Below are 26,265 nucleotides of genomic sequence, written 5' to 3'. Positions count from 1 at the left end.
ATTTAGATAAGTATGCAATTATCTCAACCTATCTTAACATCTTAATGTACCTGTGTAACAGATATTGTGTAAAAACATGAGATACACAAATCGGTGCCAGTTTTCAATGGGGAAAAATAACAAATACTATTTCCCGAAGTTATAGAAGCGACAGTTACCGAAGGGAACAGCTAAACTGATGTTATACCCGAAACTGAGATATTACAGCATTTAATCTTCGTCCTCTTAGCTTCTTGCTTGAATATATAAGAGGACGAACATTTTGACATTTTACTTTCTTCGCATTTTTGTGCGTTATGTGCGATATGTTTGGAAATTTTGTTCAAATGGCGAGAACCATCTAAAGTCCCTTTTACTGTTGTATACTTCGTCGTCATGTTGAGTGATATTTTTAAATTAATACACACTACATATACACATTTTATTTTTAAAAAAATCAAGTTTGACACATTGATCTCGCTATCTGTTTCCTGCCATTCAACGCCAACGCGGTTCCCTGACCCCACACGATCACTCCGTTTAATTAAAGCTTGGGATCTGAAATGACAAACTTCAAATCTGCGCTGACCTAAGACCCGTGTCTTTAAGAATGCGCTTTCTTATTGGGGTTCGTGTACTTTCTCCACGTCGAATTTCGGTCGCACGTTATTTCAAGATGTTGAGGCAAAACAAAATGAAAATGACAACATGCTATGCAGTGTTGTAAACTTCAAAAAAAACATGGGTAAGACACTGACGTCATTAAGCTGTCACATCTACAGAACGGAAGCACTCAATAATTTTCAAGAATTGTCAAAACGACCCTTCCCGTTCAATCTATTGCACATCAATGCAACTGTTGTATGCTTACATGTTACATTACAGCACTGGCTATAAAGGAGGATAGTTTTCAATTAAGTATATAATAAGCGGGCTCAAGTGTAGTAAAAAAATAAATAAATAAAAAAAAGACAAAAATATTGAATTTTTTAATGATAATAATTATGCACTCATATGCGCCACTGACCTACATCCTGCAAAGCAGGGTCCCACCCTCCACCCGTCGATGACGCAAGCAGGCCTTACAACCAGCCAAATCTTTTCATTAGTGTGAACGAAAGAAAAAACAGCGTTTTTAAAAGGCCCGTTCCCCCCACACACAGCTTTTCTGATTACAAAGACACCGAGAATTACGCAGAAAATGCCTCGCGAACACACCAGCATGCATTGTGTGCATAGTGACGAATTTATTGCTTGGAAATGGATCGAAAAGCCGAACAACTTGCACAAGAGAAAAGGATGGGAGAAAGCCGGGCGCGAGTGGGAGGTCTTCAGCTACACCCGAGTCAAACCCGGCTCCGCGGGTTTAGACGTGGGAGACGCGATGAAACTGAACATTGCACCGGACCAATCAGGACGCTGTGTGTTTGTAACGGAGGGCCGGGCCACACAAAGTCACAGCGCACTGCTGCCTGTTGCGCACGGGGGTAATGTGACGGCCCACGCCACGTCTTCAATGACAAGCTGCACGTTTTGTTTTTTTTTTCTTTTTTGAGAGACAAAATGCGTTTTTGCATAAATGTGCTAGTTGACCATTTGACAACAAAATCGGCTCACTCATCTTTTTAATGTATATATTTATCTTTTTATTTAACAGTGACCATGACACATGAAAACATATGAAAAACAAGTATCAAAAGACAAAGCATGACAACCTTATCTGCCCAGAACTCATACAAAATGCCTTCTGTCCAAAATGGAAAGGAAAGTCTCGAGATGTTCGCCTGGCGTGAAGTGGACCATTCCCAATTAGTGATGCAGCTATGGTGGCAATGGGCACATTATTATTATAATTGCATACACTATATTTATAGGGAACTCCAGCAACCCAAGTCCGAGATTTTGTACAAGTTTATTTTTATTTTTTTAAAAGAAAAAAAAAAAAAAAATTACATAAATGACGAAGCAGAGTCAGCCTTCACTGAAAGACCACGGTATCCAACATGGCAGCTAGGCACTGCACAATATTGGACGTCATCAGAACGTCGACGTGTTCCTCTAAATGTCTCTTTGGATCCTGCAGAAAACAAGTGAAGTTCAGAGAGGAACACGGAGGTGTGCATATTCTGACGCATAATAATCATATTCTGACGCATAATAATCTATTTTATGATAACTTGGCTTTTCATTTCCACTAACTTCTGGGTTAATCGTGAGCATTTCCCCTTACAATGGAAAGGACATATCGGCCCCTTCCTAACACAAGTTCAATATGGTCTGTCCTTTTGTGTAATGATTTTACTGAGATTTCCTAAAATGTTATAAAATTTTGCACAAATGTTTTTGCACATTTACATGACTGATGAACCCAGTGTTGTGTGAGAAATGGGAAAACACGTGTATAAATTCATTATTCAAAGGACACGGCGTGATGCAGCGGGATTGAATAGATGTGAATCAGAACCTGCCACACTGGAACAAGATTAAACGGATGTAAATACAGGCATGGTGCACTGCAGCATGTGTTTCTGCAGACATATAACAGGACATAACGCACTGCAGTGAGACTGTACAGAGGCCACAGCGCGGCTCGTGTGCAGGGCATGCATTCTAGTGGAGTGGTAGACTGGCTCATGTAGAACACTGCTCTGACTGACAGCTGGCCCTGACTGACATCAATACCGATCAATACCGCCGGAGAAGAATTAACACTTTAATTAACGTTACGCGAATGACGTAACGCCCATCGGTTCACAGCCTGTCGAGTGGAGTGACGGCAGGCGCCGGCTTACCTGCTTCCCAACGTTCTTAATGGCCAGCTGCTCAGGGGTCATCTTGTCCTCCTCCTCAACCGCCTGGAAAGACAGCAGGGAAAAAAGAGCTCCCGTCAGAGGCACGGAGCCGGCTGGTCAAACGCTGGCCTCACGGGCCGGGCACCGACGGCAGCTCAAACCGCCAATCATGCAGATAAACGCAGGGACGCTGGGTCCGCGGTCTCACAGCGGGGACGCCAGCCCGGGTACCTTGTTGTAGTTCTTGGCCAGCTCCAGCATCTCCTTGACGATGGTCTCGTTCAGCCTGCAGTGCTCACTGTAGTCCTCCAGGGTCAGCCCCTCCATCCAGCTCTTCTTGTGTAAGTTCAACAGCATCTGCAAGCGCGAAAACCGACAAGGAGTTACAACAGAGACGACTGATGCTACTGCAATTCATTATATTACATATATAGACCATACAGGTAAGTATACTAGTCAAGATGTGTGGACTACCTTCCTTAACAGGTCAACTTCTCAATACAACACAATTACTGAAATCATTACGACAAGACGACGACAGGGCAGAGGGCCAGACAAAATCTAACCTCAATCTTCTTTCTGGAACATTCTGACTAATGAAATTAAACAAGATTGATGGGTTTCCTCTTGTTTGAAAACACTGCTAATTTCAGTGACTAGTAAACCAATGCCGAGGTACATGAGAATGTAACACTTTATCAGTCAAATTAAGGCCAAAAGGTACTGTGATGAGACATAATGAGGGCCTCTTTGTGGACAATGAACCCACTTCATCATTACATTTACGCTGGAGGCATTAAAACATTCACTTTTCCACATCACACATAGTGAGTATTCCAGTAACAGTTTTTCCCCCCTCTTCACTGAACATTTGATCGATTTGACAGCTACAGGCACCAAGGAAACTCAGAGAGTTCCAAACCTTCTGCTCCAGCTCGTTCTTCCTGTAGTTGATGGTGATGGAGTAGTAGTGGCGATTCAGCCCGTGAATCAAGGCCTAGGGAAAAAAGCACACATCGTACTGTAAACGGACGACAGCGTGGAGGCAGAGTCCCTCAAACCACGCTCCCAGCACCACCATTTCACAACACCTTCCGCAGATTCACAGACACCGTTAAAGTGAGTTAACCCGGGAATGGGTGTGAGCGCTAGGACTCACGAAAATAAGGGCGGAATCAACGAGTGACTCTCACCACACACACACACACGTGATCACAGCTTTTTTTTGTTTCGTGTCATTTTTATTTGTACTAAACCCCAATTATGATGCAGTTGTGAAAGAAGCGGCAGGTGATGCAGGCAGGTGATGCAGCAGCAGGTGATGAGGCAGCTCGCGGGCGCCGGGGGCGACGGAACGGGTTCCGCCGCACAGCCTGTGCGGAGAGGGGGAGCTGTTTGTGTCCTAATGAAGCGGTTTGCGCGTGTGAGGATAACGAGAGGGGTCATTACAGCCCTGCAATAAGGTCCGGTAATCCACCCTCCCGGAAAATGCAAGCACGGACTTGCCTTCACCCAATCAGGGGGGCAGGCCATTTCCTCCTCATTACAGGATTATGCTGCAGTTTCCTCCTCTTTGGTTTAATAAGCAAACAAGGGCGTACCTTTTCTTCCTCCCTTTTGCTTTAAGTGCTTGTTTAACTCCTGTTCTGCTTTAAGTGCTTGTTTAACACACCGTTGTTTGTCTCAATGATATTTTTCCCTTTTTTTGGGAGGGGGGGGGTGAGTATTAGCTTCAGTGCATTGCAGTTAGGAACCCAGCCTGCGCCCAAAATCACAGAGGGAGAGGCGCGCCTGTCAGCGGCAGGGCCATGCGGTCCCCCGGGAGTCCCTGCATGTGTTAGAGAGCTCCAACCCCGTCAGGCCAGGCACGCAAACATGCTGTAATGACCTAACAAAGTGGGTGCTGGGTCAGTAAATACAACCACATTATCTCTCAAACACGATCATATCCTCATACTTCACATTCTGCTTTATCAACCTGATTGATATTCAAAACTGTAAACGATTAGCAGCATTTTTATTCTTTGTTACTAAAAATCACACATTATTTAACAGTTATTTCTTCTTCTGATTTCTTCATTGCCGCTTTCCTTCAGAGGGGTAAATTCTTCAAGCCATTAACGAGATCTATATGATGCAAATGCTGGCTTATCGATCATTCCAGCCTGGATTTTTTGGTACCTGGATGGAGGGCTTGTTCAGGTGGCCCAGGTTGGACGTCGTCTGCCTCGGCTCATGGCCCAGAACCATCATGTTGGCGTTAATCAGCCTGAAAGCGTCGATCACAACCTGCAATGACAGGGGCAGACTGTCAGATCCACTCAAAAACTGCAAGCGAAAGAGAGACCACGTTCGCCACACACACATGTGCCTTTGGCTTTCTGCCAGCAAGTTTTAATTAAAAAAAAAAAAAAAAAAAAAGAAGAATATCATGCTGACTCTACCATGAGGAAACCCTGCTCCAGATGAGAGACGGGGTTGTCAGATTCAGGTACACAGCTTCATTTTGCAGAAGTGTTAAATAAAGAAACCTCAGAAAAGTCACGTTTTTTTTTTTTTTTACATACCGCAACACAAACTCTCCACACAAGGCAACTTGCGTGGTACTTGTGCTACACCTTCCGTGTATCTGCTGCCGGGGGTCTAATCTAATCAATGTGAATGACAAGGACCGCAAGAGCCTGAAAGTGAGCACCAGCCAGGGGACTTTACCTTATGCTCACCACTGTCACATCAATGATGTGATCACGCCACGAAGAAATGACAACAAAATTACCGCCAGCGAGGACACGGGGACAGGGAGCCGGCCCCAGTCAGATGCGATTGCTTCTTCTGACTGTAAAATAGCTCCTTTCGCGTCGGATGGGTGAGCGCAGGCCTGTCAGAGCCGTACCACAGGCTCCTGCACGCCGAGCGGAGCCGGGGAGAACCGCCAAGGTTATTTGCGATTCGTGACAGGTACTGGCTTATATTACAGTGGCACTAAAATTTTCATGGGGGTGCATTTAAAAGGGCCCTTAAGTTATTTATATGTTGTTTGCTAGACGTCACATCGGAATTTGTGTTTATAAATCAAAGCAATTTTTTTTCCTTTTCTTCTTTTTTTTTAGTATAAGATTGAAGAAAATGGCAAGAGATTTTTTTTTTATGGCTGTTGTGTTGTATTTACCGTAGTTAAATTACACTTAATTTAGGATTGAGCGTGTGCATTCAAATCTGTGTGCAGACTCCGATCCCCTCTCTTGACCCCTGTGGATCTCCGCTGTCAGAAGGAATCAGACCGCTCTTCTGAAGACGAGGCAGTCGGTGGTCTGCCGAGAGCCGCCTGGACAGTTGTGGCTTTTAAGCCCTTATTAGCTTCCCTCCCAGAGACGCGTGTCCCTGTCGCCCTGAGAGGTTTCCGCTCTCACTGCTCTCATAACGACGCCTTCCTGGCATCAGGCTCTTTAAATCCTCAGCACAAAGGCCTTTTCTCCGCCCGATCCCCGAGTCTGCCACAAACGAGCCACATGCTCAAACACGCGTCTCTGGGAGGGAAGCTGTATAACGCGTTTCCTTCTTAAGAGACGACACCTAACGGTTCGAGTGACGATCTTGATTATGACTGTGATACGATCACAGACACAGGGGGCCAACAGCACGCAGCGTACTCATGATGCTCTTTCTGCATAACTCTGTAGCTACTCTATTATTTGCCGAAACACTGATCTATCTTATTCTTAAATGACGCGTTGGCACTTAAAAATGAATGAATTAATTAATTAAAAGAAAAAAAATGAATAATTAAACAAAGATCAAATCAAGACAAATGCATCTGTGCATTTGTGGAATCACTGTTTTGTGACAAACTTACTATTGACATTACAATACAACCTTTCTGGCATAATACAATACCAATAAACAATAAGTTAATGCAATCAGGGTAGCCTGCAAATACATTCCTTGCAAAAATAAAAACACAAAGAGGTTATAAATGTATTCTCAGTAATACACTGCTATTTTCCATCCAGTGGAGCAGGCTATCATATTAAGCACATTAAACTCGGTCCCCACTATTAATAATCACCGCCCCCAACCCCATCGCCAATTTCCATACAATGACCCCACCTTTAAGAAATTACTCTATTTTTTGTTTTCTTATACTATGCTGATCAATACCGTGACCACTGATATAATGCAAATAATACATCTGTGTATATTTATTTATTAATCAATCTTTAGGCCAAAAGCACACCGAGGTGATAATTACTTCACTTGACAGCACAGAATGAAACAATTCAATATGCCTGTCTGCAACAACAGAAATACATCCTTAATACCTACATCACTCGTATAAGAATAAATCAAACCTGAAACGCAGCTGAGCTTCAAAAACATTTACTGTGAACCTTGGCGGAAAACCTGCATGTGTAAAAACTGACCATCAGATTGGAAAGGGGAAAAAAAAAAAGAAAAACTACGCGAGAAACCAGATGTCGCGTGCTGCCCGATCCTTACGGGAGCTGAATGGCACGCGATGTCCCGTGATGTCCCGTCCGTGTGTTCGCACGCGGGCGGCGTGTTAATCATGCAGCCGCTGATTCCGCCGCAATCCGGGCGGGCAGTGACGCTCACGCGCAGCGCGGCGGTACAGCGCGGCGGTAAAGCCCCGCAGCCGAACGTGCCGCCGCCACCCTGCCTCTGCCACACTCCCACCTGGTCCTGTGCCCACAGAGACTAATTTACACAGCCAGCGTTGCACTAAGGACACCCAGACGCATCCCGTTAGAACGCCTCCGTTTTTGTTATTTTATTATTATTATCCTTGCATCTGAGCCATGTCTTCCACAACAGCCGTGCTTTATCACCTGCGGAACTGCATAATGAAGATCATATTTACTGTCATTATGATCATTATCAATCATAATAATCAATCACGAATACCAGGGATCGATAAGAGAGAAATGAAAAAAGATAATGCTATAATAAATAAAAGCAAAAAACAAACAAATAAAAATTGATAACAGCGAGAAAAGCACACAAGCCTTAAATGGTAGCTAAATAATTTTTCATTTATTGGAGTGTGGCGTTGTGAGCGCTCTGAATGTGCGAGTGAAAGTTAGGGCTTCCTCTTCCACTGCTCAGATTCCATGCTCATATTTCTGCAGCATTTTGTCAGCACTTGGCTCCTCGATCAAAACAGAAGCCCGATGCTGAGCCCAACGGTGTTTCCATGTGTTTCCCCTGCTGTCTTTCTCTCTAGACCCTGCCGTTAGCGAAACATCTTAACTGTCTTTGTTACTAACGTGTCTTTATAGGCAAGGTGTTAGGAGGCAATAGCTGGGATTTACAGGTTTGTAAAATCATGGGAAATAAATACGACAGCCAAACCAGCTGCCTGCGAATCAGGCGTCAGGAGAGTGCGGCGGACGACACGCAATTCATTAGCGATGTGACCTGAGGAAGATCGGCGGAATAGTAAAGCTGACGTTTAATCAGAGGAGGGGAAAAAAAAAAAAAAAAACAGTTCACCTGAAGTTTAAAAAAAAAAGCTTGGTCTTCCCCTCTGTAATTATGTTCCAGCCGCAGTCAGCACTCACATGACCCGACTTCTGCATAAAATATAGCGATCATCATAGCGGCGTGCGGAGCAATAAACACGTCTCTGCTACACAGACAGTCTCTGTAGGTCTGACATGTTCGGTCGGCCAGGCTTCCCTCGCCGGCGTGCTTACAGCAGAGCGGCAGACCCATGATGATCTGATCGCAAAGGGCACTTTGCACCTTCTCTTTCCCCTTTGTGAGAAGTTACCCCAAATTAGTCTCATAGCTTCATGTATTGCTTTTGCTTATTTAATCTCATGTGTGGATCCTAAATGATTACTGCACTTCTTTTTAGTGTTTGATATACACTGTCGCCAGGATTAAATTTCATTTGTTCTGTTTGCTTATATTTTAAATGTAGTTCCATTAGTGCTGTGAGATACTTTGGGTAGGAAAGGCACTAAAGGTTTATTTGCTGTACATTATTCCCACCCAATGCAGATAATCAATGCCTGTTATCTGAGACACTGGATCCTGGCCTGCTTAAAAATAGTTGAGTCTTTGCTCACTTCACAGAGCCTGTTTCTTGAAAACAACCGCCACACTTTCGAGGGAGACCTGTAAGTTCTACACTTCTACTGTGTATGTGTACAAAAATTGTTTTATGGTAAGACATCTAAAGTTGCACCCTACGAAAACAAGGCACAGCTAGCAAGCTTACCATGATTTCACTGGCCGAACCGCCCGCACAACTTGCATTTGTAAACATCATCTCATTTTGATTCATGAAGATCGCCTGAAATTTTCTTTAACTGGACAAATGATATTGTAAACGCTACCAACAAAACCGTACATTCAATGTTTCAGACATTATATTCATCGATAAGGCACCTGTCATAGTGAGATATAAAGGACTATTTAGGACAAAGAACTGACCACTTGTGTGGATGTTGTCTTGCCTGCTACTCATGCTAGCAGTGAAGTTGTTCCGGTGAAATCAGAATACTAGGACTGTTCATGTCCAGCGCCAGCTGCCATTAGTAACAGAATGACTGAATAAAATGTGTTACTGCCATAAGCCACTTTCAATCCTCTTACCGGCTCTTTGTTTTACACCAGTGCTGCCATGGCAGGGGGCACTGGTATGGGAGTGATGTCAGCTCTTCAGCAGCATATATTTCAGACAGAAATAACTCACACATACAAGTCTGAACAGCAGCACTGCCCTGCCCTGCCCTGCCAAAGCTTACACTGGGGGGGGGGGAAGACCAAAATAATACAAAATTCTTTCTTAAAATGTCATCATTAAATCATACAACAAAAAAAAAAAAAAACTCTATTCAACGTCATGACATATTTTGCCAGACCATGCACAAACACCCATGAGTCGTGAACGGGTAAACACACACAATGCCGCTATCCCCACGGCACATCGCTGCGTCCTTTTAGCAAGCTACATTGCAGATGTGTATTATTTGGGTAAAAAATGGCGAGGATATAATGTCAAAATCACACAGTGAAGAACAGGGCTAATGTCCCATCTAAAAACTTCTTTTATCACCTGCAACCGACCTGTTATCGGCCGCTCGGCGTCTTGCTAGTCTGATTAAAAATTAACGGCGTGGTGTGGCGCGGGGAGTGCGGCTGGGGTTTGTGACCATTTTGTTTCTCGGGCTGCCATGTGCTGTCAGACGTCCGCTGTCCCCAGCAAGCCCGCCGCATTAAAAATGCAGCAAAGCCGTACTCTCTGCAGCCATTTCCAATGAAAAGCGGACGGAAACCAAACTGACTTATGCCAAACGAATATCAGTGAATCTCTGTGATTGCGGGGTTTCTGATGTTCGGAGGCATTGAAATTATTTATAAAACATCAATTTTAGCTTAAGAAGAGCAATGCCATGGAAGTTTCCTCTGGTCTCCTTAGAGATTTTCCATTTGGCCTGAAACCTCGAGGATTCAAAAAAAAAAAAAAAAAAATCTCTCTCAACCACGTTGAGCGCTTCTCTGTAAGAAGGTCAGAACGGCATACTGTTTCACACACAGCTAGACACCGCTACAGCTCTGAAATCTGCACTGAAAGCTTAGGCCAAAATAAAGAAAAAGAGCATTGCAGTTTCATCAGCACTTTCATCATCAGGAGATATAGCTAATAACGAGCAGCTAATAAGCACTAATGTTCACTCTCTTTTTTTAAATCAAAACAGAGCTGTATTTTTGGAAATAGTGTCTGTGTGCACACAAATATGGCAGTAAAAATGTTCCCATTCAATCTTAAATATCAAACATGTTTTAAGCTCACAAAAAAAAACAAATTTCAGTCATGGTGCTTAATACAAAGGTTTGGAACAACCACCCACAGCACCTGATACACTTTGTGCTATGAAAGCAACTGCTCTCTGCATGGTTAATAAACATTAAGTGCCTACAAGACAGCACTCTCTTACTCTACAGTAAGGAGCAGAAGCCTTTCAGGGTAGAAAAGCGTTGATTGTCATGTTACGCGATTATAATCTCAATTAAAGTAGCAGGCAGCCACCGCGGGCCGACGTGCCACTCATTGAGAATTCAGTGCGAAAAGTGAGGCCGGCGGATTACTGCCTCGCCTCATGTTTAATTTATGGAGGCGTGATGCGTTTTGGGGTCGCGTTCTCTCCGCTCTAACGCGGTGGCTATTGATAAGAGCTGTGACAAAGCCCTGCGGGGCAGGGCGCTCCCAGAGAGGGGTACGCCCTGGGGCGCGCTATGGCCGAATGAGCGCTCGCGGTTCCGCACACAGGACGTGACCGCGGAACACCCCTATCCCACTGTTGACACCACGTGACCGCTATTCCACCGGCGTTTCGCGCCTGTGTCTAAACGAGCTAAACTAAACAAACCACCGGCATGGCGGCATTTTTTTAAAACCGCGCTCGTTTGCAGCATTAAAATGGGCGCGGTTCTGCCACGCTTGGACCCCGTGTCCGTCTGGAGACGAGAGAGAGACGCGCCCAGCTGAAAGGAGCCTGATAAATCCTAGGCGAAGCACACAGGAGCCCAGCTTCCCCGCAGTCTTACCCTGCTACACACAGCCCTGAGCCAATTTCGGTGTGTTGCGCCGTGTATCTCGTTCCTCCTCCCCATGGCCAAGTGAAATGGAATTGCCTCTCACATTTACAGACAGCTCTGAGAAGGTGATAATAGAGCTACTCCCTGCTGTCTGTAGGCAGGAAATAGGGATCTGGCATATGGGGCCAGGAAGCAAACAGATGAGCACAGGCACCCAGGCAAAGGGGGAAATGAAATTAAAGGTTAACAATCAACTCGGATTTTCTTGCTGGCGGGTGGAAAAAAAAAAACCCCTCCACTCAAAGTTGATGCAAAGTTAAACAATTGTATGTTGCATTTCAAATGTTCAGTTTCTAGATTGACAGACAAAGACTTAGAACAAAACATGCCGATGTTGCTTTCAAATCCCATCACAATACAAGGGCAGACCTTTGTTTTCAGAGGAAACTCAAATGTACAGTTGTTCAAGAAATAATGCTCAACACCTAATTAACGTTAAATCAAATGCACCAGGTTACAGCTGAGATTGCCTCAAGGTTTAAGCACTGCAGTATGTATGACAGCACATGATAAAGTTATTAGCGAATGCTTTTGTGCAATTCTGGACTGTTGTCACGAGCAACAAAAACACAATGTCTGTGGAATCGAGGCACAGCACAGGAGCAGGGGTGAAAGTCCCGGGGGTGAGAGCGATGGTTTGGGGAGGGGGGTGGGGGGGGTACCTTTCCTTTGACGCTCTGGATGGGGTCCACCACCACGGCGACGGCGCGCTCTGACAGCGCCTCGAAGCTCTGCTGGGTGTTGATGTCCACTCCGGACAGCCAGCAGCCGAAGCCGGGGTGGCTGTGGTACCAGCCCACCACCATCTCAGGCCTGCAAGGTGGAGGGAAATGAGGCCGACGAAAAACAACCCTTTGCATCGGGACCTCCCGTATAAACAGGGTAAAAACTGGGCCCGAGGTGCTGGGAAACAGCTGTGTGTGTGTGCGTGTGCGTGCGTGCGTGTGTGTGTGCGTGCGTTGCAAGATGTAAAGCACACACAAAACTGAAAGAGGAGGAAAAAGTGCCCTCATTCTACACATTCTACACAGTAGCACAGTAAAAACAGTAAAGCTAACGGGCTGAGCGCGGCAGAGCAGTGCAGTCATTAAGGCAAGCGTTTTAGCACAGGAAGCGCTTGCCTTCAGCTTTTCGCCCTGTTACCACACCTTGCATGAGCCAGTTTTTACCCTTTCAGCACTTGAGATGGAATATCCACCCTTCCAATATCAATTAAAGCAGCGGTGGGACTAAGGACTCCATCAAGAGGCAATTTTCACAGCATCACAGGCTGCTGAGGCCCCTCCCACTCTTCTCAAAGCCCCGCCACCCCCCCCCCCCCCCAAACGGAAGAAGGTAAAAGTATCTGAACACCTAGCTGGCAGCCGCCGAAGGGCAAAAAGACGGCAAAACTAAAGGACTAATGCCGCTGTTCCAGCTGGAGTAAGACGCGCGGAACCGCCGAAGCTGGGCGTTAGCGGGTTCATCTCAGAGCCGAAACGGAGAGATTCCACAGAGACAGGGGGAAGGAATGAGCCGGGGTATTTACCTTCCAGTCTGCTTCAACATGTCTAACATTTTAGCCTGGAAGACGGGATCTACAGCCTCCACACTGACGCCCTGTGAAAGACACATTTTATCAGATGCTGGATTGTCATATTGAAATAATACAACACAGTGTGCGTTGTGAGATTAGTGCTGCCGCCGTTAGCGCATAGTTAGACTCAACAAACTTAGAACATTTTCCTGGTTCTGCATTTTGAATTCTCGTACGGGTGCACTGAGGTAGGACAAGTAAATGTGAAACGCATTATCCAAATTCAAATGACCAAATAAGTAAAACACGCTCTTGAATGAGACCCTTCAGAATAGAAATGTACACTTATGTCACGGCAGAGCAGCAAATATATTTCCATTTGATGTATCGTTCACATTTCACGATACTGTCTTTTTGTTAGTTTCTCCAAACATGTACTTCACACCACTTGTGCAGGTTATAGAATGGTAACTGAGATGGGTTTATGCATCATAACATTGAGAAATAAGAGCTTACGGTTCCTGACTGGGGCATAGCGAACACGTCGATCACTCGCACGGTGTAGTCGTCCACAAACTCCCCCAGCATCAGCCCCATGACCTCCATGGGTACGCCAGCACGGCCATGCTTCAGCATCTGAAACGCATGAGGGAACCAACGCATTAGCAAACAATCACAATTTATTAATATATCATCGTTGGCTAATCATTTTATCCAAGGTTACTAAGCACTAACTCTGGGATGCTTCATCTTTACCTATATATTTAAGCAGGTAATATTTTCATACAGAATTCAGATCTGCATCTACTGAAATAAAAAAAAAACACCTTGTGTCAAATCTACACAGTATTTTATACATATATAAATGTGTATATATGAATATATATATATATATATATATATATATACATACATACACACATACACATACATGTATTCATACACACACACACACACACACACATATACATATATATATACATATACATATATATATACATATACATATATATATATTTGAAGACAAAGCCCAGAGCCATTATGCCAATTCAAAGCCTTATTAATGCCAGATATATTCATAAGGAAACACACAACAGCAGCAAATAAGACAAAAATGTAGTCAGAAGAAAACATGTCAGGATTGCAACTCAATTAAAAAGCATACAAATTAAGTTTAATTTAGGGGAAAAAAGCTGATTAACAGTACATAAAGGTTATTACAAAAATAGAAGAGCAAAATAAAAAGGTTGTGACCCTTTCATTCATACATTATTTGAAATATATGGTAAAAAATCTCTCGTATTTTCTGTCTTTCTGGGTCAAAATGACACAATGGTGTTTTTACCTTGGGTGGTCGTTAATTACATGTCAATAGCCTGTGTGGTACGGGAAGGAAAACGAAACCAAACTTACGCCGCGAGTGAACAACACAATGAAACGCAAAGCTGTGAAAACACATCTCACAAGATTATTCGCACTTTCCACTCCTCGTGCTTTTTAAGGGAATATGAGCGAATATATGCTTTCTCTCTGATCGTGTATGCATTTTCCTAACGCTGTGGCCACAACTGTAAAACAGTAACTGTAAACTGCAGGTTCCTCCTCCTTAACTCACACACCTCACACATTTTGAAACATGAACAGCTACGGAAGAGAAAACTGAAAGCCAGGCACAGGCATTCAAAAAATGAATTCAGTTCAGATCAAAGAGCACCCAGATTCATTTCATTAACAAAAGTGCCTGATTTTTTTCACCATTACTGCATCGTGTACACAATTGTGCAGAGAGAGATACAGATACTGCAGCGGCTTCTCTCATCATGAAGAGGACATTTAAATGAAATTATCTCATAAATACAAACCAAATTAGCCGCTGATTTGGCAATCATTTTCTCACCCCTCACTGCTGCGGAAAGTGAGGCGAACCTGGTGTTCGTGATCGCCCCTGAGGGGCGCGGTTAGAAATTTGGCATGAGCTGCAGATAAACAATCTGTCTGAAAAGGCTGTTTGCTGAATGCAATATCATCATATATCTCCTTCAGGGTTTAAAGGAGGCAACAAAGCGGAAAACTTCAAAATCAGAAGTTTGGGAAAATAAGACGTTAAAGTTTTGAAAGTATTAACGGGCCACAGCTCCCCAGAAGGTCATAGGACACATGTGTGGACATTAAATAAAATCACTCGATGAAGAGAGGGACCATCAAGGCCACACGGGGTATATCACCTGAAGGTCATGGGGTTGATTTTGTTCTTTGTTTACTACCAGTTGTTACATGCATTCACATACTCTAGCAGCTGAATTCCATTTTCCATTTTATAGGTGATACAATGCCATTAAGCACCACAAAAGAATTGAACAAGTCTATTAATGTAAGTTTTTTTTCCACAGTCTGATTGAAGGCACCCCAAACTCATTAGGTCAGCCTACAGTGACATTACTCTGACAGCAATGCATTCCAGTGTGCACACCTGAGTTCCCACCAGCTCTTTGTTAATGACAATGCAGGCACGTACATACCACACTATCTGCTATTAAAGTGTGTCTGTGAATGCTTATGGAAGGGGGGGGGGGGGGGGGTAACCCTTAAAATGACCTGTAACTACAACTCAATTGTTGATTGGAAATATAGTGTTATTGTCTTGCTTCAGACAATTGACTTCTTCTGGCCATTAAAGGTAAAATATTCAGAACACATGCATAAAGGAATCTTCATTACTGTGGAACAGGACTGTCAAAAGACACTAAAGAACAGATTGCTTTCAGGGTTCATGGTTTTTGCTCCACATGCCCCTCTCATAACTCTACATCAGCCAACACTACCTGTACGCAGGAACAGCAGGTGACTTGGCTTAGGGGTCAGGTGAAAACTCTGCCTACGATCAGCTATGACTGGAGGAGGATCTGGACCTGTTGAGTTAACGGTTCAGCCGAGACAGGCGAGTGTGACCTCATGGTGCCATCAGGCCAGTACAGGCTGCGCGACCAGACATCTGGCCCGGGAGATACACCAGGGTCTGCAGCGCAAGTCGGTCGTCAACGCCTCGCCCAAAAGCGCAAGCAGAATCTCAGTCGGCCTACAGCTGAGCCAATCAGTGAAGAGCTGGGCGTGTCCTGTGGACCACCTAAACCTCTGCATGAAGTGTGTGCTGGATCAGAAATGATACGGGCAGTGTGTCAAGCATTCACTGCAAGAACCCTTTTCTTAAATTCACTGCGTAGTAGCATCAGATCACACACACCCTTAAACAGCGAACAGGAGGACATGGCCAGGTTCCTGCCGCAGTAAAAGGGACCTCTCTTCCAGAACCAGATTCTGAGAGACCTCTCACACCCTCTGTCCTCCCGCGCTTCACGGCTACATCTGCTATCTGCAGAGTGTAGACAGCCTCACAGTCACCCTCTTTATTTACTGTGAACATTTCAGCAGAAAAAGCTGCTTCGGTGTATTATGTACCATTTTATATTTTAGGATATTATTTTAAGGCTTGTGCAGAGGCCATGTCTTGGCTCAGATCCCGCTGGATATGAATGGCCTGGGTTTTTGCCGTATTTGCATATGCTGTGTTTCAGTAGCGTTTGTAAGACCTCTGAGGAAGAGCTCGGCTGATGTCAGGACCGCTAACTGCAGCCCACAGCCCAACCGATGCTTAGCCTGCCGAAACCGGGCCACACTGAGACAGGCAGGGGTGATTTTTACACCCCACTTTCTGAAGTAAGAATCACTTCTCTCAAATAAACAATGTGGAAAAAAATACCTTTCCCTTTTACTTTATCACATTTTTACAAGAATTTTTTACAAACTACATTATATGAAAGTAAAGGTACAGTATATGCATAGAATAATTGCTATTTTTATTGAGACAAATGGTAAAGCATGATGTTTTGCCAAATGCTTGGGAATTGAAAGAGCTCTTTAATTGCAGCTTTCAGAAGATGTGTTGATTAAACGTTCTGTGAGCGAGCTGCTTCGTTTGCATATACAGAACCCAGTTACACACCATGCCACTTAACTGTGAGCAAGGGCTTTGTGTGCAGGTATACCTCAGTTAACGAAGCAGATTCATGTCACAAGGTCACTTTGTTCTCTGAAATTTCATTACCACAGATATAAATAACATGACATAAACATGGAATCGTTCCAAGACTCCGTAAAACTAGCATAATTAGCAAAATATTGTTAACTACTGAATGAACATCATCAGTGTGTCTTAAACATGAAATATAGCTTGATTTAATAAATGTATATTGAGCATACATTAACATGCAGCAGCCCTCAGACCTAACTCGGGGCTCGTATTTTAATCACTGTCAACAAGATATAATTACTTTAAAAAGAAAATGCATCTGAATAGTTTCAAACTCATTCCTTTATTTCTGAATTTTTAAAAAGCATACTTTTTTAGTTATAAAAAAAAAAAGAAGTGTCTTATGCAGCTTTGCTCACAGAAGCATCATTAACCAAGGTACACCAGTATTCTCACACAGAAAGGGAACGGCCTTTCACTTACATATTTATGGAACTGAACTCTTGACTTATCCAAACAGGCATTTTTAAACCTATTGTCGAGCCATGTATGAATGACACTTGCATGACACTGCTGTAGAGCAGAGCGACAGCAATGGCACCCTCAGTGGCCTGAAAGGCGGCGGCCATTTTTAATCTGAGTCTGTGGAATAATAGATGAGATTACACACACCTTCTGCTAAACAGTGCTGGAACGACAAGTCCTTGCTTTTCACTTCACCTCTACAGGAGACATCATAAAATCTGAGGGAAGCGCACAGAAAAGGCTTTCAATAAGGGCTGCTGATGCTACTCCACCGGCTGCGTGAGGGAGTCAGTGAGGGGTCACTGAGCTCAGATATGCTGAAATGGGTCTGGAGTTCTGTGCACCTGCAGAAATCAAACGCTGACAAAAACGGCCACCCTGGGAGGCCAGGAGTCGACACCCATACCTGAGTGTGGCCAGCGAGAGAGGCGCTAGAGCCGCTTTCCATCACAGGAAAACGCTGTTACAGGCATCAGTCACACTTAAAGGAGAACATCTACAACATGCAGGACCACAGATCTCCGGGACCAGGGGTGGGCACTGCTGATGTACACGCCCACTTCCTTCCCACAAGGCTTTGCACGCTCCCTGCATGTGTCCGTTCCTACCTTGAGAAGCGCCAGCGAGGAGATGTACACCTGTTCTGCTGTGTCCACCGCAGGAGCGTCTGTAGGGGGACCCTAGGAACAGACACAGTAATATTTCACACATTACAATCTCCTGTTTCATTCACTCCAATTACATGTCATTTCACAGTCACCCACAATGCCAGGGATGGTTCCCACACAGTTTTTTTTTTTTTAACTTAAATTCAAATTGGTTATGTGGAAGCCAATGAACAATACACAAATCTCCCACCTTATTTTGGTATAGGCTACATTCATTCAATTGATCCTCAATATTGAATAAATTACAGTTTCCTCATTTTCCCTTTAAAACAACAAATAAAATCTGAGCATGTACTTTACCACAACCCAGTATGTAAGGATGGGCACAAAAGACACTACCTGTGTCTGATACCTGCCCTAAAACTGCAGAGGTTACATTTAAACAATGTGCGTGATATATGTATGTGTGATATATTATGATCTTACATATATATATAAATATATATAAAACACATAAAATATGGCGAGTCTTTGTTTTCTTATTCAACAATGGAACCAAAGTTTCAGCTTTGGTTTCGGCAGCAGTAAAAATGTCACTTTCTTCAAATATTCAGCACGGCCTTTCTCCCTGCATCCGAGCGGCTACCTGAGTGCAAAAACGATTAAATAATGCAGACCGAAAACAGGGTGGAATGCATCTCCCCACCTTCCCTTCATTTCAGGGACGTTAGCGAGACCGACGCGGGGGGCCGGGCGAGGTGCCGGAGGCGGGAGGCGTGGCACCGATACCCGCGCTTTCAGAGAATTCCCACAAGCCCCCGGCCCGCACCGGTCCGAGGGCGTCAGCTAACGAGCCCGGCGCGGGGCTAACCGGTGACGCAACGCTCTGTCATCCTCCCTCCGATTCCCCAATTATCCCCGCAAATCTAATGATGGTGTGAAAACGGAGCACCGGAGGGATCCGGCAGAATCAACAAAGCAAACAACCTCCCTGACAGCCGCCGCTCGCCGGCTAAAGATAACCTGCAGATTGGGGCAGAGGGAGCGCTTTGCAGGTAGCTGTCACAGGTACGGCAGCAGAGAATCGCACCCGCTATCCCCAGGTAGACGAAGCTGTGAACACAATACCGCGGCTATTTGTCTTACACCACATCAAAATCAAGCAAAATAAATTAAGCTGATTTTTTTTTTCTCCGGATCATCAGTACCGCTGTCGTGCGCTGCTAAATGTTTTTGCACGTTTTTTCCAAAAGCACTTTCATATTTTTCTCTCCTATTAAGAGCTGCATGAATGCGGACAGACATCTGAGAAAAGTGCTAAAATAATTGTTTTGTAACCTAGCGGGTCTGATCACCTTGAATTGCAAGGTGCCGTGCTTCCTTTGACGTCTCCACACATAACCGCTGTTCAGACAGCATTTTCACTTGACTCCATGTCACGAGGAAAGTGTTTCTAGCCTTTAAGTAAGCAAAAATGATGAAGTCATTCAGACGTTTGTTAAGATTCAAGGACAAAGAGTCGGCCCATGGGCACAAGGGCGACAGCTCTCGGGAGAACGGAGGGCACGACTCCAGACGAATCGCAGACACAGGGGCACGCTGTGCCATCTCTACAGCTTGTGGGTACAGAAAGAGAACAGCGTGACATCTCACCAAACAGGCCAGGTGAAAGCATGGCTATAACCCCCTGCACTGCCATGAAAAACACACTCAAACTCAACCTTTATTTTAACAAAAACCCTCATTTGATTCCAGAGAACACATCAAATGACTGCAAAAAAACAAACCATTAGAGGATGGTGCACATTTAAAAAAAAAAAAAAAAAAAAAACACAACAACAACAAAGGAAACCCCTCCAGCAGCACGGAGCAGACGGACTACACACTAATGAAGCCAGCCACCCACTAACGCAAGGAGGCATCAGTCAGGGAAAAAGGTCCACTACAATGGCGCTCAACTTCGCCTGGCCCAGATGGTTTCTTAACACTGAATAAATAGCTGGATTGGTGAGAGACCTCGGCGGCAGGGTTCGAAAGCAAGGCATCTATACAGCACGAGCAGGCAGTCAGCAAAGGGAGAGTAGAGGCAGAAAATAAAAATGTGCATAATGGTAGAGGGGAAGAAAAAAAAAAAAACAAGTGGTTTCAAGACATTATCAGACCCCAGCCAACATGTCAGGGAGCTCTCGGCTGTGCTGTTGACAAAGTGTTAAGGCGAAGCGTTTGCCATCGTAACGGAGCACACCGCTCACGCCCCAATGTGTTACCCACCAAGTCCTCCTCTGCAAATTTGTTAACACAATTAGATAGATTGCCTCACCTATCCCATGGTGTGAACTGGTATCAATTATTTAGCCATCCTTTGATTATTATATTTTATTAAAATACCTGCTAATGAATTGTGAACCTGAGGGTTGGGTGTGACTACAGATTCGCTGCGGCTGTTTGTTCTAGCTTGCGCTTGTGACGCTACGCAAGGATCCTCTTCCCAAACGCACCTTATTTTTACCCCCCCCCCCCCCCCCCATTTAAAGACTGCAGTCCGTACTACACACGGCCGCAAGATGTTCTGATTTTACAGCATTCCCAAATCATTAGGGCCCAGGAGAAACGACTTCTACCTGTAAACGGGACTCAGAGGAAAAACAAACCCCCACAGCGATTTTCACCAGGTGTTGGAAGATTCACACCCATCCGAGGTGTCGTTTAGCAGCCTGATAAACATACACCGAAAACAAGGGGAGCCGAAGGGGGCTGCGATGCTCCGTACTCTGACCACAGCTAATGCTACAGGCTGGAGTGCGCTTAGCACCGCCGCGGTGTGTTCGTTAGCGCCACGACCCAGTTTAATGGCAAAGATGGTGCGGCTGCCTTCTCCCCGCGCTATCCGCCGTGAAACAAAAGACAGAAAGTGCATTATTGAGGAGTGTTTCTTGGAAACCAGTCTCGCTTCTAATTGTAACTACGCAAGGCCATATGGGCATGTGTGAAAATAGAATACCCGAGCAGTACACAAAGATTTATGGAGGAAGGAGGGAAAAAAGGAGAGAGAAACAAAAAAAGCACACAGGCCTACTGTATCTTTCATTTTAAAAGTCTGCCTATCTCGGGAGCCAAAACACTCTTTTAACCGAGACGGAACCGAGAACCCTGACGAGGTGAACACCGGCCAGCCGTGTTCCGAAGGGCCGTGTGGGTCTGCGGACCCGTGTCTCAGCTGACGGGGGAAAGCAGGGACGGTACACAGCCTTGTTTGATATTAATTTGAAGTTTGGAATATGAGGGGAGTGGAGAGGGGAAAAACAGAGGGTCGGGGAGGTGCTCCTGTGCACACCGCCTCTGTGATGTGCAGAAGATGCCTGTTATCGGAGGTGTTAATTGGCAAATTCAGTACAAGTCAGGAGCATGTTTCCCGCAGCCTGTGCCCAGCACGGCGAGGTCATTAAACCGGGAATGAATTCTTTCATGCTGCCTTAACCCTTGCTAGACTCGCTGTGTTTTTTTTTCCCCTCCACCCCACCCCCTGCCTGCTTCCAGCTGCCATTATGAGCAGACCTAGCCACAAAAAAATGAAAAGGAAAAAAACAGGGCTGCACTAATTAACATTTCACTTTCCCTTCATTATACGAGACTGAAAACCAAACATTCTCAAAGTATTTATTTCATGTATCTGACATGTGTTTTGGTCAGTGTTTTACAGTGATGACGAGATATCATTAGAAAATCTATAGGAGTGTCCAACACTGTTTAAAACAGTACTTCATAGTTTGGGAAGACAAAGCTGACATTTGTCTAGCTTCTTCAAACAGACTCAATGCATTTGAGGAACATTTCATTTCACTTGATACTTTCGCTGATAAAGTGCTTAATTATGAGCAGACATCACTTAAGGCACTTTGAGTGGCAAAATGGGAGAGAACACTCAAAAAGTCAATGCTTTTTAACTCGGGGTCTAAAAAGAAGCCTGCTACTGAATGCACTGAGGATACGGCAACATTACAGAAATGAGACGGTTCACAAGTCTGGCAAATGCTAAGATGCCATCCAGCTTCCCGCACCCCAGAACTTGGAGTCTCCTCTGGGATCCGGGGTGCGATCTCACCACTGCCTCTGTCATCACTTGCTGTGACTGCCAAATATTCCCTCCAAAATCAGGCTTTTCAAATCACCACAGAAACAAACACGCTTCTAGGAGGGCAGCTCTGAGCCTTGCAAAGGGAGGCAACTGATACAGCTAATTTCATGAGCTCATTATTGGCCGCTTTACACAATGGGTTTTTTTGTTTCGGTTCGCAGTGTTGGCTCAAGGTGCCCTGAGGATTGCGGGTTTGAATCCGTTACTTCCGTAAATACCCAGGTGAAGAAACAGATGAGGGGTTAAAGCAGGATATCCGTGCTGCTGCAGATGAGGGGCATGTGTCAGGGAGACGCTGTAAATAGCTCTGCCCGAGCTGACCCGGACACATTCTCTACGCAAATAACACGCTGTTCCTTATGTCATATGATGTTCTATCGCTTCACACACTTCCTAAAGTAGGTATCTTGCCTGTCGACTGCGTCTCGTTCGTGCATCTGCGGCACCCCCATTAAGAGCCATTTTCTCAACAGAGGGCAGTCCCAAACAGCAGACCCAAGTGTTGCGCAGTTTAACAATGGTCCAGCGTTTCAACTGAACCCAGGCTGCATTTCTTCTCCCCACAAAGCAGCAAAGCTGAGGCTGACAGGAGATGCGTGCACCCGTTCAGGAATCACTACCATCACTCTCTACACATCCACGTCTCTAAGCGCACCGGCTCTGCCGATCCAGGCTACACTGTTTCTCTACTGCCAACAGGAAGTGAAATGCGTGACCAATGAGGTTAAAGGTGGGTTGGATTGACAGTGGATCCGTGCATCATGCCCGTCAGAAAACAGCGCTTGTCTGAGTGACAAGACTTCACAGCGCACCTGAGAGCAGGCGGACCTTTGCCTCTGTGCAGTGCGAGCCCGAGTGCGTGGGCTGTGCTGCTAGAGGTTGCCTCTTACTATTACAAACTACTCAATGTGCTGTCTCCCGCTGCCTGGGTGTAATGAGCTTATCTGCAGGAGAATACATACCTGGCCCAGTCCTGGCATCCCTCCCCCGAGCCTCAGCAGTCTGTCCATGCTCCTGCGGAACGCAAACAAGCACAAAGTTACTATCGCACTCCAAACTTTCCACACAACTATGCCTGCAATTCACCTCCAGTCTTTAAACGTCAAAAATATTGGTGGTAATTACAAGACGGCATCAGACTTCCTGTTAATTAACACCACATGCTAATTCAAGAATCAGTCTTCCTTTTCTAATTAACAAACATTTTTTTCCTTTGTTTTTTTTTTTTTTTACAAGCTGCCCTAGTTTGCAGAGGGCTGATACCAACGTGTTATTCTTCTACGAATGAGCTGTCGTGAATCAGCTCGTCAAGACTATCTGTCCAATGAGACTGGACCTACTCGTATCTGTTACAGAACTTAAAGATACTGCACAATATCTAATGGCCACACACCAAAACAAAACAACTTTCAGTGACTGTGCAGTCTGATTACCATTAATGTTGATGGAAGTAAAGAGTCTGCTGACCAGATGGGATTTTTACATTACTACAACTTGATGGATTGGATACACAACGGTCTGAATAAAATGTCAGTGACCTCATTTGCCAGCACCACAGTATAATACGCTGAATACTGTTCCTAATGGGGCATAGCGGATTTAAATGAAATTTCTCATTTCTAACAAATTCTCATTTCTGATCAGCGTAAATGCTTAAAGATAAAACACAAGAGAGATATGACAATGCCAATCAAACATACTGATTAATGGGCTATTATAGATGAAAACAAAAAGGACTTCCTAAGTATCTACACATCAGTCTTTAAATGTCCATTAACGGGATTTCTGCTCGGTAGGTCCAACTAAACACTTTCCCTGGTGTCACTGTTAAATATGGGTTGGCTTTTCCCATTGAGATTACACATTATACGGATATCTGATCCATCTAGACATACGTGTTACATGGTCACTTTAAACCCAAGTGCTGATAATCTTTCAGAAAACGGTCGTTGATCACCTGTAAACCGTAAGCATCAAAAATGTTGATCTTAAAGTTGTATCCGGTTGTCAATCAAAGAAAGTCAGATGTTAAAATGGTGAGTTTGTTTTTCATCATGCATTTTTTTTCACGCAGTTTTTAATACAGTCGGACATGCATATGTAGGGAACGTTATCGCGACTGACACAAACGGCTTGAAACGTCATATAACGTAGAAAGAAAGATTTAAAGTGGGCAATTTCCACCTAAAGTGTTAGAGTTTTGTGAAGTTCGCACGTAAAACATTTAGATTTTCAATTCACAAAACAAATCACTCGTATCTTCCCGGTGCGGCATGAGAAAAGCTTGGAGACTTACAGCATCATACTACATCTACGTGAAATTCATTCCGTACTGCAGCTTGTGATCAGGCACACCGATTGACAAGGTGACAACAGGTGCCATAGGGTATGCTGCTAGCTAACTTATTCTGCTGGCAAGTCATGCTAATATTTTACTTAGCCGTTGTATTAACTAACATTAAAGCAGCTCTATCAATTGCGTTATTTCATGCTGAAATTGTCTTGAAATGGAAAAAACGAATGATCTGTCTAGGAAACACAGATGCTGTACGCAATCATATTATTAACAATCTAAAATTCAGACACACTACAGAGGGAGCTTGTTAGCCAACAAGCTAACGTTGAAGGCCAGGTAGCTATAAACCAAAGAAGTTCGTTAACTAGCTAGCGTTGGGTAGATCGGTATTTTAAAAAGATAGAAAACAATTAGTCCACCTCATTCAAAGAATGTCGCATCATCGATATTGAACAAAACAGCCTCACACAAACAAAACCTTCAACTGAATATCTTCACGGACTGACATTTTAAAACAATACAGCCAACTCACTGCTAATGCCTTTTATCATTTAGCCAGGCAAACCATTTAAGTGAAAATACAGTTTGGGGACTGAATAGTTATTTTGTAACTACATTACTAGCAGTTTTCCCCACATTTAGGCACAGTGACAAAACTTCAGCTGCTAGCAGAGTAGCTATTGCCAGGTACCCATCCAGTTAGCAAACCACAGAAATGCCCTAGGCTAAACAGCTAGCTATTGAAAGCATAACTCAAGTTAGATATTAACAAGCCCCATCGGATCACAGAAAGCACAAAGTAATTAAAAGCTTCGTTTCAGTGAGTTTTAGTTCACTATTTAGCCAGGCCCCTGTGTGTTAGCCAGCTGGCTACCAAACACAAATATACTCGTGTCTAACATGTAGCCAATCATTTCACAGAAATCCGCCTTGGCCGTTAAAAATACGCTGTAGCATGAGATAATAACAAAAAAATTCTTTCATTACCTGATATAACACCCAGAAATTAAGAGCGAAAGATAATGCCTCTCGTGTGCACCCCTTTTAGCATCGGCAATGAATCAGCCCGTTTTCAGTCAGGGAGATTTTCAACGGTTACTTCCGGGGCATGCCTGCCATCCGAAAACCGCTTCCGGGGCACTCCAGACGGAGGCGATAGGCCGTTTCCAAGCAGAGCGAGACATCCGCCAACTACATCCGGGGCATTAGTGACCGGCTGAAATTCAGTCTGCTGAAACTAATACGAATGAAAGGCAAATATGGTGTGATAGGGTTATTCTCTCAAAATCGTCTAAAACTAATGAATTAAGGCACAACACAGCATGTGGAAACAAGTGCTTTTTTTTTGGCGCAAAAGCTTATTAAAATGTATAATTTCGAATTAAACCGCCTTCCTACTCTGTAGTGGTCTGTAGCTGGTCACAGACTACGTTTTTGCTTTATTAACTTTTTATTTCAGTAGACTAAACGCCCTCTTCCCATTTTACATGACTTTTAAATTAATTTAATTTCTATATCTTTGATATTTGTGCTGCACAGTATAAGATCGCATGGGTCGCATAGGATTTGTGGTGTTTTAAACACCTGTCTGCAGTAGTAACACCTGAACACATGGACTGTATTATCTTTCTGTCAGTAATGGTAATGTTTTTGCTGTTGTATATTTATTACGTCATTTTCAGCGATGTGGTGGCACATCATAGTCTCACAGTTTATGATCAGAAGTGAAAAATAAGACTGCCTATTTTGATTCTGATGC

The 26,265-nt window shown here is 44.2% G+C and overlaps 1 protein-coding gene across 1 annotated transcript; it reads right to left on the bottom strand.

The window, feature by feature from the left end:
• Positions 1–1,639: 1,639 nt before the first annotated feature.
• On the bottom strand, positions 1,640–25,586 carry psmd14 (proteasome 26S subunit, non-ATPase 14). Its single transcript, XM_036545676.1, has 11 exons — positions 25,494–25,586; positions 23,173–23,224; positions 18,076–18,147; positions 13,432–13,551; positions 12,928–12,998; positions 12,062–12,212; positions 4,953–5,060; positions 3,694–3,768; positions 3,003–3,128; positions 2,772–2,834; positions 1,640–2,056 (listed from the first exon to the last, which is right to left on the bottom strand). Exons 2-11 carry the CDS (start codon positions 23,218–23,220, stop codon positions 1,958–1,960), a joined length of 933 nt encoding a protein of 310 aa, XP_036401569.1. The 5' UTR covers positions 23,221–23,224; positions 25,494–25,586; the 3' UTR covers positions 1,640–1,957.
• Positions 25,587–26,265: the final 679 nt, after the last annotated feature.

Source organism: Megalops cyprinoides, chromosome 14 (assembly GCF_013368585.1).
Source record: "Megalops cyprinoides isolate fMegCyp1 chromosome 14, fMegCyp1.pri, whole genome shotgun sequence".
Classification (NCBI taxonomy): Eukaryota; Metazoa; Chordata; class Actinopteri; order Elopiformes; family Megalopidae; genus Megalops; species Megalops cyprinoides.
Note: the sequence above shows the minus strand (reverse complement) of the source record. Positions and strands in the feature narration are given on the sequence as shown.

Bases quoted from the DNA above. Each gene is read 5' to 3' on its own strand.
- psmd14 (XM_036545676.1), bottom strand. From the start codon at position 23,220: ATGGACAGACTGCTGAGGCTCGGGGGAGGGATGCCAGGACTGGGCCAG. The intron at 5,061-12,061 runs GTACCCCCCCCA...CTGTCATTGCAG, and splicing joins TCCAGAGCGTCAAAGGAAAG to GTTGTGATCGACGCTTTCAG. The intron at 2,057-2,771 runs GTAAGCCGGCGC...TGTTTTCTGCAG, and splicing joins TTAAGAACGTTGGGAAGCAG to GATCCAAAGAGACATTTAGA.